Source organism: Epinephelus lanceolatus, chromosome 3, assembly GCF_041903045.1.
Source record: "Epinephelus lanceolatus isolate andai-2023 chromosome 3, ASM4190304v1, whole genome shotgun sequence".
Taxonomy (NCBI): Eukaryota; Metazoa; Chordata; class Actinopteri; order Perciformes; family Serranidae; genus Epinephelus; species Epinephelus lanceolatus.
Window position 1 is genome coordinate 14,959,215 of NC_135736.1, and position 11,959 is coordinate 14,971,173.

General features: G+C 39.0%; 1 protein-coding gene across 1 annotated transcript; it reads right to left on the minus strand.

The window, feature by feature from the left end:
- Nucleotides 1–4,408: 4,408 nt before the first annotated feature.
- LOC144461867 (CD209 antigen-like protein C) lies at nucleotides 4,409–9,924 on the minus strand. The gene is made up of 7 exons (XM_078165544.1): nucleotides 9,740–9,924; nucleotides 8,006–9,134; nucleotides 7,668–7,757; nucleotides 6,855–6,938; nucleotides 6,522–6,664; nucleotides 6,176–6,276; nucleotides 4,409–5,730 (listed from the first exon to the last, which is right to left on the minus strand). The coding sequence occupies exons 2-7, from the start codon at nucleotides 8,046–8,048 to the stop codon at nucleotides 5,583–5,585; spliced, it is 609 nt and encodes a 202-aa protein (XP_078021670.1). The 5' UTR covers nucleotides 8,049–9,134; nucleotides 9,740–9,924; the 3' UTR covers nucleotides 4,409–5,582.
- Between the last annotated feature and the right edge of the window lie 2,035 nt (nucleotides 9,925–11,959).

Below are 11,959 nucleotides of genomic sequence, written 5' to 3' on the forward strand. Positions count from 1 at the left end.
GCTGTTTGGTTCTTCTTTACACTTTATGTGCATACATTTTATTTCCCTGAATTAAAACAACAGCTTCAATTCACCTTGATGTTCTCATGGTTCAGAATAACCCCATCAGTTATTGTGGATCCTAAATGATATTGACAAATTTCACCAGAACACTTTTTTTATGAAGAGAAATTAAATACATACATATATTATAATCATAACCTGGCTGCAATTCTCCCACAACAGAAGAGAATATTTTATTTTTTTATACACTCAACAAGCAAGTTTTCTAACAAAATACTGACATACAAAGACGTAGACCATTTTTTATTGAGATATGAAAATATGTTTTAATCCATTACCCCCAAAAAATTAAAGTTATGTAGAGAAACCTCGTATACTGAGTCCAGTGTATTTTATGATTCTATTCACAGCAAAATTCATAATACGAGACAAAATGGAAAGGCACCTTTGTTCCCTTGGCACTACACTGTTTTGATGTCTTCCAGTAAGGTTTCTGACCACACAGCACTCAGACTGTTCTTGTTAAGGTCTTCAGTGACATCCACATAAACACAGACAGTGGCATAATTTTATTTACAGTATTACTGGATCTCAGTGCTGCATTTGATACGGCTGACCACCAATGTTCCCTCTAATTTTGAAAACTCCTGAGCAGACATTCAGCTCCTCTGATCACCTACTTGAGTGACTGTGTGCGACATCTGACGGGTACACACACTGCATCCACATAGCGGTGCCATGGCATCACCTCTCCAACCCCAAATATCATTACAAGTGAATATTACTATAAAGATTAATAATAAGATTATTTTAACAACATGAACTACTGAATATCTACTACTGAAAATGTGCTCCATAAAAGTCACTTGGAGACAATACACAAACATTTAAGAGTTATGGCAACACAAAGAGCAAACAACTCTTTGGAATACAAAATAAGTAACACTCTTTAATAGTAATTGCCAACTACTCTAGGCCTCTAAACTGCAACAAATGTAATATGCTAGATCAAAAACTAAATGTAAACTTAAATTGTAGTTGTACTACTAAATACAGTGCCACTGTACTGGATGAAAACATTTTCCTGGCAAAAAATATTAGTGGCCAGGCAGCGCAATGAGTGCATGTAAACATACATTGTAAACAAAAATTGTAGGAGCGCTACTACTACATACAGTGCTGTACTGGATGAAGTTTTTACTGGTAAAAACATATTGCTGGCCTGGACAGGTAGTGCAGAAAAATATCAGAATATGTTTATGTTGTGTTTGTGTGCATACATATTCTGTGTGTGTGTATGTGTAAACTCGCCTTGTACTTTTGCTTCACGTCTTGCACATCTCGCAAACAACTCCATTCTCGCTTGAAAAAGAAAAAATATCGCAGCGTTTCACCGTTGGCGTTCGCTCGTCTGTTTGTATATACTCCAACAGACACTCCACCTTAAACGACACGTTTTTTCTTTAGATTTCCAGAGGACGAAGCGCCACAGCCCACACATTTAGCCATAGCTACGATGCTATGGCTAACGGCTAATAACAAATACGACAGCAGCGAATACCCAGCATAATGCCATTCATTGGCTGTCATGCTGAACAACTGTTGCAGGTATTGGCTGGGCAGCGCCTGGTGGGTGTGTTTTTTTAATCATCACTGACTGACAGTTCACTCTCATCTGTCATTCATTGCACAGACAAACACCCACAGTGGAGTACGTATTTACTGTTCAAGTCACAAGACAGCGCATATTAGAAAAAATAAATAAAAATAAAAAACAGTAGAAGCTGGTCAGGGATATTTGAGCACACAACTTTTTTGTTGCTCCTGGGGGATCCTGAAGTGTCAGCAGGGCCAGATAAGGTATAATCCCTCCAGCATGTTCTGGGTCTACCCCAGGGCCTCCTACCAGTTCGACCTGCAGGAGACATCCATGAGACATCCTGTTTGATGGCCAAACCACCTCAACTGGCTCCTTTTGACACAAAGGAGCAGCGGCTCTATGCTGAGCTCCCCTACGGATGTCTGAGCTCCTCACCCTATCTCTGAGGCTGAGCCTCAGGAAGCTCATTTCTGCTGCTTGAATCTGCAATCTCATTCTTTCTGTAACTACCCAAATCTCATGACCATAGGTGAGGGTTGAGACTCAGATGGACTAGTAAATCAAAAGCTTCGCTCTCTGGCAAAGGTGAGGAAATAAAACAAAATGTTACCATAATTATGCAGATGACACACAAATTTACATAACCATATTACCAGGGACTTTGGTCCAATACAAGCTCTGACTGAGTGCATTGAACAGATCAATTATTGAATGTGTGACATTTTTCTCCAATTAAACAAAGGCAAAACTGAGTTAACTGTTCTTGGAGCCAAGAAGCAACAATTAAAAGTCAGTGCTCAGTTGACGGACCAAGCCAGAAATCTTCATTTAGTCATGGACTCAGACCTGAATCTCAATAGCCACATTAAGACAATTGCAAAGTCAGTCTATTATCACCTTAACAACATATCAAGGATAGAACGACTTGTGTCTCGGCCAGATTTGGGAAAAAAAAACACTGTCCATGCATTTATTTTCACTAGACTTGACTACCGTAATTGTCTTTGCTGATCTCCCTAAAAAAAACTGATCAGACAGCTGCAGCTGATTCAAAACGCTCCTGCTTGAGTTCTCACTAAGACCAAGAAACTGGATCACATCTGTCCAGTTCTGTTCTATCAGTTTCAAAATACTACTGTTGGTTTACAAAAGCACTGGATGGTTAAGGTCCGATTCAATTTGAAATCAAAAGCTGCATTTAAGTCTGCCTTGAGAGATGTGGGGGAGCATTTGATGACTGTGATAATGAGACCAATTTCTCAAGAATAAACATTTGTTTCCCAACCACAGAAGTGTAGATTTAAATGTCATGATTCTCTACATGCAGGATACCTGATTACAGACTGAACTTTACAGTCTTTCACAGTTATGAGATACAAATCTGCATGTTTCCAAATTTCTTGTGATAACGTCAACACAGCAGCAAAAAATGCGCTGCCTGAGGAAATCAAAGGAAGTGGAGGTTTGTCACTGAGAGTGATGAACATGATACTTTAATGATGGAACTCACTAACACTAGAAAAGAAGTTGGATGTCGACCTGGTGTTTAGACGAGGACACATATGAGCACACATATGTATTATATTACATCATAAACCTATGGCAGTAAGGGTAAGGACATCCTTATGTTGCTGTGTCATTTTAAAAACACACACCTAGTGTCAACAACAACAACAACAACAACAACAAAAACCTGACTTCATCAGTCTCTATTTCTTAGGCTAGATCTCCTTCTTTTCTATACTTTGACAAGAGAAATCACATTTATTCAGGGAAATCATTAAGGGATGATGGCTTTTAGACATCATTTTGTTATCTGTTTCTCTGAACACTGAAGGTACAGACGACAACTTGATCAAGAAGTTAATAGAAGGACATCATCAAAACACACAGACAAATAGTGTTTTCAGATAGATCAATTAAACAAACTACAAAAAAGATGGAATAGGCTTTCCAAGACCTACCAAAGAATAACAAAATGATAATGTATTGGACACCAGGGACAGTGGTGACAGGGGCAGTTGAATTCCTTTCAATAAGAAACAAGTTGGAGTGATTACATCACTCTGCACATATTCAGTGAGATTGTCTTCTTGTTTACAAAAAAGCAGCCACATTTAAAAATTCCCAGAGAAAATAATTGGCAAATGTTTTGTGAATGGGTTTGTTTGTTTTTTGGTGTTATTTGTTTTTGTTGGGTTTAGTTTTTTGTTTTGTTTTTTTCTTTTTTTCTTTGTTTGTTTTGGTGTTGTTGTTTGTTTGTTTGTTTTTAGGTAAAATTTTAACTTTGGATACTGTGCTGAGATCAAATGTCAAGGAGTCCAAACAAGTCTCATCAGAATCAGCGTCTTTCAAGCTAAAAATAAAAATGATACACATTTGTTAAACTAACAGTCAGGGTAGTTTACAGTAGGTGAGGCTGGGGATACTGGGACAGTTTTAACGCCTTGTTACAACCATCTCTGAACCAAGTACCTCCATTTGTATTTAAAAAACCTGAAGACCTGAACAGACTTGATTACATGCTAAGTTAATGATGATCAGTTGCATGCTAAGTCAGTGGAAAAGCAGGTCATAAGATAACAGGAAAAAAACAGCAAGAGGCAGAACATTTCCTGAGGATGGCACAGATGGAAAAAAAATCAGTGCCAAATAATTTTAACTGTGCTGATAATATTCAGTATAACAGCACGACCTCCAGTGTGATATTGCTTTTATACAACAATTCTACAAGCACCATTTTAACGATAAAAAGCCGCAACAGCTTATGATTTGTTTGTTTATTTAATGATATATTTAGCTCCACCAACACACATAGTCCAGCAACTGGAACAATACTGTTGCCAAGCAACACACATAACACTCCTGCGCACAAGCTTGCTACTTAGTGTAAGCTAGGTCTACACTTTACCACAGACCAGCTACTTTGTATCATGTAAGCTACATCTGTGTGTTTCCATTTATTTTGCGACCAATGAATGAATAGTCACAGTAACATGAACAATAAATAATCTTTTCATTTTGAGTATTTGTTTGATTAATTATGTTTATTTATAGACATGTTACAACCATCCCTGGCATATGTGACAACTGTCTCTGTACACTGGGAACAGTGGAGTACACAGTTGTAACAGTGGAGTGACTGTATTTAAAACAATTTTGCAAACTGTGCATAGCTCAGAAATCCAATAACTCCATTGTTTTAGTAGCTGATGCTTCAAAGCTTATAATATAGCAAAATTGGCTCTTTCAGGATAAACGGTTTTTGATTTATTTTCTGAATAAATCAAAAACCATTTATCCTGAAATAGCCAATTATAATATAAATGCAAAATCAACTTCTAACCTATCATAAAATAGATACAATTTATTCATAAATACACAATGTGTTGGGCTGTACACAAAGCAGTGAGTAAAGCAATCATAGATTTACAAAAGCTCCTCTTGACACTGCTGATGAGTCATTAAAGGGTCTACCGAAGGTTAGACAATTAAACAAATGAAATGTATCTGCACTCTGATGTGATTATATACACTTTAAAGACTTGATGTTGTCAGAAGTGATTGCAGAGTTGAACTTGTGACGATTGCAATATAATCAGGTTTTATATGAAGATGATAATGATGGCTACTGACAAAATAATTAATTTAGTAATGAATCGATCAATATATTAATGATATATTTCTGTCTTCACTAATTTTTTGAACAATAGCAGACATTTTGACTTGTCAGGAAAGCACAGTGTAACACTAATGGCTCTGTTCTATTCAAGTGTCCCAACAAATGGTGACACTGTGACAGTGAGCCAACACACCAGGACCCTGAAAGTGAAGCAGTTACATGGACTTTAGCCATCATTCATTTTATTATTGACACCTGTGTTTTTCCTGTGGTGACATGTTGGTGTTCGTACATGATGATGAGACACTTCCCCTGCAGCTTATCGATCGCCAGTCTAGGGCAGATTTGGATGCTGAGTCATGGAGCCACCACCTTCTCACAGATCCAGAAGTTTTGCTGTTTACATGGTGAATCATTCCAGTTGTATTCCCTGTCATAAAGCCTTATTTCTCCACAGTCTTCATCAATGCCTTGATAGCTGTTGGGCTCCCCAGCGTTCCAGTAGCTGAAAACAAACATCAAAGAATGTTCTTAGCAGGAAACACAACCAAAGAAGCTGGAGTGAAGTCTTGGCGGGTCGCCTGAGTGTTTCAGCATTACAAAAAATAATTTTAGTTTTTTGGTGACCCAAGGTGTAAAAGAGTTTATTTGAACAGTGGTGCAACAGCTTGGCCTAAAGAAAGTTAAACTGCTCAAATCTTTGATCAGCCCTGAATGAAACACCTAGAAGAAGCTGAGTGATTCATAATTTCCACCTCTGCAACACATAAAATCAAAGGTGGTGCAGGACTTCCTCCCCACTCACCTACTGGAGTGCTGCTCAGCGGCAGTGCACTCAGTACTGCCACCAGCTGGAAGTACTGGTGGCAGTAGTAGGAAGACCAGTTCCTTAATATATAGCAATACTACATATTAATCATTATCTTTAATAAAAAAAGGAATTTATGAACCTTGTGTTCAGTGCAGTCCCATCCACCCATGTCCATGTCCCCTCTGTCTCACTGTCAGTCAGTCCAATCCACCTGAGCCCTTTGAACTTTCTTGCAAATTCCTTGTTTACAGTAAGAGCGAGAGAAAGAGAGAAAAAAAAAAAAACAATATAAAACATAAATGAAATATTACAATTTTAGCCACTCTCCACCCAATCTGGAAATACATCGGTAAAACAAAAAAAAAAAAAAAAAAAAAAAAGGATTTTTTTTCTTCCTTTACAATGTAAATTGCAGAATCTGTCTTGAGAGATTACTTGACCTTTGATTTGACTTCCCCTTTTTCTCTCACAGCCAAATTACTCACCTGTTCTTCTCTGCTGTTGATAATGATCAGGTCTGCACCTCTTTGCAGACAGTCGTCTCTACTGTCTTGCCAGGACTTGTTAATAGAAGAAATGTAATAAAAACTGTGGTTGAAATACACCCATCCTTGTTGGGAGTGATTATCTGTTGAAGAAAGCAAAATAATAATAATGATAAATAAAAATGATGCTAATAAAGTTCACATAGGAAGTAGTATAAGAATATAAGAACAAAAAAACATGTTGGCCTAACAGGAGGTAGAAAAACATTTTTATAATGCATCTTTTTATTCCCATGTTAATGAGAATGTATTTGGTTTCTTCCTCGTACTCACCAAAGGTGATCATCTTCCTCTTCAAATCTTCTCCCTCTTCAGTCAGATTTTTGATAATGGCCTCATAATCTAGCATTTTTGCATCTGTAAGAGCAGAAAGATACATTTGTTCTACTGTAGTTAACCCTCCGTAATAAATGCTGTGTTTTAGTTGGGTGCCTCAACACACATGAATAAACCTGAGCTCACTGAATAAAAGAGAGTCTCAGATTTCCATTCATACCCAATTTATTCAATACCAAGACTGTTTAGGGACCCAGGATGCAGAAATTAGGCAGAACATAACATGTTTATACTGCATGATTTTTGCCCCAAACTGCATCATATCAATATAAAGGGAACATGTCTGTAAAGAGGAGACTCGTGGGTACCCACAGCTCCCATTTTTATTCAGATATCCTGAGGTGAGAGGTCGAGGGACCTCCATGAAAATGGTCACGCCCATCTTCCTCTTTGCCGAGAAGGTGGCGTGATATGGTCGATAACACTGGATTCCTTAGGTACCTATAGTCCCATATATCCCATATATCAACACTGAGGTTAGGGTGTCATGGGAAAAGACACCTACTCTTGTGTTAATTCTAGTTTATGTACACACCATACAGTATGCATGTGTATGTTTGGTGTGGGGCTGTGTTCATTTCATCTGCAATTCATTACTCCTGAAACTAAGTTGGCTCCACACTATACAGTATGTCACATAATCATCATAGCTGGTAAGTGTGTTTGTAGTTCCAAGCTTTGGTCTTGTAATGTTGAGATGGTGAATTTAAGTCTCAGGGTGAAATTACAGAGAAATGTAAGATCACTCACAGAGAGCAAGACGCAGGGAAATGTTGGCAGCAGCTTGTAGGATACACAGGAGTCCAAAGCTCAGAGCAACCAGTCTGAAGAGTCTGTCCTCTGTGTGCGGAAAATCAAACATGCAAAACCACCATAATTATTATTAGGCAGTCAGGTGTGATATTGTGTTCTCTGATCTGCTTTCATTTCACTTCTTGTACACCCTCTCCTCATTAAATAGATTAAAAATTAACTTCATATGTAGCTTGTTGCCTAATTATGATATTTTCTGAATCAAAACCCCCACACCTGACTCTGATAAAAATGATGCCCTCCAAACTCACGCTCTGTTACTGAAAATGACTTACTCCTGGATGAAGCATCAGGCACGCTGTCATGGTCCAAAGTCATCTCAGCCTCCTCTTTGAGACAAAACTCAAAATATTTAACACACCAAAATATGACAAAGATGTGTAACAGTGTCTTCTGAGAACTGCGCTGAACTGCTTCTTCTTCTTCTTCTTCTTCTTCTCTGTTTCTGATTACCCCAGAGATAACACATTTATCACCTCCGCCCTTCAGCAACCTCACTATCTCTTACACTTGCACATTCAAGACGATTTCCTCCATAGATTCATATCAAATAAAAACATCACAAGGTCATCAGGACGCACACACATCCATAACTTATTTATAGGTGCTTTAATTAGGTAAAAGTTAACTTTAATTTAATTTAATTTATGGATACATTTATATACTGTAGGTAGAATAAGTATTATTCGAATTACAACCTGCAGGAACTGAATCAGAGTAGCAATAATATTATCACAATCTTGTAATGATTCTCAGTGATCGAAGCAGTGAAACCAGCAGTAAATGAATGTGTGTGTTTGTCGAGGCTTATCTGTTTGTGTCTGTGTTAATGAGCCACTTTATGAGCAGCTTGTTTATAATCAGTGTTTCAGTTGTCTTGGAGTTTGGTGGCCAAGTTTTAAGACCACTGTCTTTTCATAGATCCAAAGCCGTTCATTATTTTAGCTTTTTTAATCATCATAGAACTTTATTTCTCTTCATGTCTGCCTTCATGACTGTTGGTGCCCCAATAGCTGACATCTTTAACATCTTTGACCTGTCTTTTTTTATGATCTTTCAAAGGTTCATATGATTTAACTACACACTTTCTGACAAACTGTTTCTATAAAGGTTAAGTCACTTCAAATTACATTATAACACATTCATAATTTCATCAGAGTAGAAATGTCAATTTTAAAAAAATCCTTCATAGGTTATATGAAATTTTAGAAGCAGGGCCGTGCCTGACCAATTTGGCACCCTACGCAAGATATTTGCTGCACTTTTCTCCACTGGCAGTTTGTGTGTGGGAGGGAGATCCACTTGAGGCTGCATCACTTGGTGCTGAGGTGGATGAGGTGGCTGCAGTTACATTAGTAGGCCCAGGATTTGCAGAGGTGGGGGACAAATACTTCAGAAGTGCATCTAAAAAGAGGTGATACATATTTTTGACAAACTGGGCTTTTACAATATATTAATCAAATAGCTGTTGATTGTGAAACCATCATGGCATAACCATAATAGCACCTAACATTACAGCCTGCCTCGATCTAATGACATTTTAAACACAGCAAACAGCCAAAATATAAAAAATGGAACTGTAACATCACAAATTGGACAAATCTGAAAATTGGAAAACATAAATATACAGTATATGAATATATGCCTGGTTGGTAAACAGTGAGTGGTTTGTGCAGCAGCACACTAAACATTAAAAGAAAAGATAGGCCAATATATTCAATTATGTTGCTTATTCATTCCATCAAACACTTTGAGTCTTTCTTTCCAGCTTTCTCTAAGATGGGAGCAACATTAACTGACATTAACTCTAGATGAATGCTTAAAGTATTCCTCAAACAAGTGGCTAATGAAGTCGCAGTAACACTGACGTTACGTAGTAACGTTAGTAGCCTAACCGCTAACCATTAGCGGCTAATGAGCTGATGTTAGCTTGCAAGTGCTTAAGTAACTGTAACTTACGTTGTGTTTCTACCATTTTAAATGAAGTGTTCATCACATCACATCATTACCTCGGTCTCGTTCACGTTTCTCCTCCTCTTCTTGTATTTGTTTTTGTACTGCGCCCCAGAGAGCTTCTGCCTCTTCATGACGATGGCACCCGGCTGTCAGTTTGTCACTCAGCAGCATCACATTACAGAAGACGGCAGGTAGCGGGGGGAGGAGGAAAGGGGCGCGGTTAGGGACCGTGGCGAAATTGATGCTGCCTGCCAGAGAGGTAGAAGGATGCCAAGCAGGCAGAAATTTAAATTAGAAATATTATTTCATCATTACTTAAAGACGTATGGCTATATGTACTGTTGTTGTTTTGTAGGGTATTCTTGTCTATTTTTTCGAATAGAATGGGAAAGAACAAAAAACACCTCACTCCCTGGCGCCCTCTGGCATGCTGGCGCCTATAGCATTTGCCTGACCTGCCCTATGGGCGGTACGGCCCTGTTTAAAAGGAGTCCTGCTCAGGATGACCCTGACAATGTGCATGTCAAATTCCATATGATTTTACTGTAATTTTAATTTGAATTACAGTATTTTTAAAGGGAAAGGCAACTTAAATGACACTAGAGCAGTCATAATTTCCTCATGTTCATTTATCATAATCCCCCTCTGATTACATCAGGTGCAGGACAATGACAACAGCATGACTCTGTTTGTTGTAAGGTTCCAATATGAGTTGCTCAACAGGTCATGTTAAAGATTATGTGTATGTATATTGTTTTAAAATAGTGTTTTATGTACCCCTTAACTTTGGGCACCTGCCCCTCTGAGGGTGTCTGCATGGGCCTGTTATACACAGTGTCACCAGCAGAGGGCGGTACGCACCCATCTAAGGGAACTTCCAGAAACAAATGGGAACGTCCAATCAAACAAGACTTCAGTTTTAAATGAGAGACAATAGTTCCTTCTCCCTGTTACTGAAACCCACAACAAACACCAAAACTGACCCAACGGTGTAGGAAAACAAACTTTCTGTTGAGGGCGTCGAAGGAGAGGATTGAGAGTGAATCACCTTATCATCTTACTTCATCTTTGGTTGTTGGATTCAGTAGTTTTGGAATAATCTGATTTGTGACTGAATCAGAATGGCAAGTAGTAGGCTAGTGGTTCATTGGCGGATGATGAAACGGAGGCTGAATGGACACAAATTGTGAGTAATGGGAGAGAAAGTAGGTACAGAAATAGCCAGATGACACAGTCAGGAAAAAGGGCATTAGAAGAGGACGAGGAAAGGTGAATTGTGAGAAAAAGATTATGATGGAAGAATTTAAGGTAATTCTTATATAGAAGGTGGGAAATGAGATAACATCGGTCAGCCCAATTACTCTGACGAACGGTTTGAGGAAGGCATTTGGAGATACTGGCCTACTGAAAACACAACCTGTGAAAATTGCACTACAAGAAGATGTTCAGCCCTATGTAGTGGCCACGGCACGCCGAGTCCCTATACCCCTGTTAAAGGCAGTGAAGGAGGAGCTGGACAGGATGGAGGCCAACGACATCATTGAGGCTATAACAGAACCAACTGAGTGGTGTGCGCCGATGGTGGCTGTCCTGAAAAAGACTGGAAAATCATGCATATGTGTTGACTTAAAGAGACTGAATAAAGCTGTCAAGAGAGGTTCATTCTGCCGACATCTGAAGAGATGATAGCTCAGCTGAGTGGCTCCACAGTTTTCTCTTCCTTGGACACAGCTTCTGGATTCTGGCAAATCCCTCTGGATAAGGATAGCCACAGGCTAACCACGTTCATAACACCTTATGAAAGGTACTGCTTCAAACGTCTCCCATTTGGGATTACCAGCACCCTAGAGATCTTTCAAAGAAAAATGGTGGAGACACTGGAAGGGTTGCAGGGAGTTGCAGTCTACATGGATGACATTGTTATCCATGGGAGGGATATGGGTGAGCACAATGAGGGGCTGCAGAAAGTCATGGACTGTCTAGAGTCAGCAGGCCTGAGGTTAAACACAGAGAAGTGCATGCTGAGAAAGACTGAGTTACACCAAAGAGCATGGATACCAAGAGGCGACGCTCCGTTACATTTCTGCTAACAGCCACTAGGGGCGCTACCCGCCATTTTGGGCTGTTGAGCTTGGACTGTTGCGCCCAGACAACATGGAAGATGTCAAGGAGAGAGGAGAAAAAAAGTAAAAGAAAACAGTGTAGTGCAATTAACTGCAACAACTATCGGTGGAACACTCCGCACCTGGCCTTCCACCGTTTCCCGAAGGATC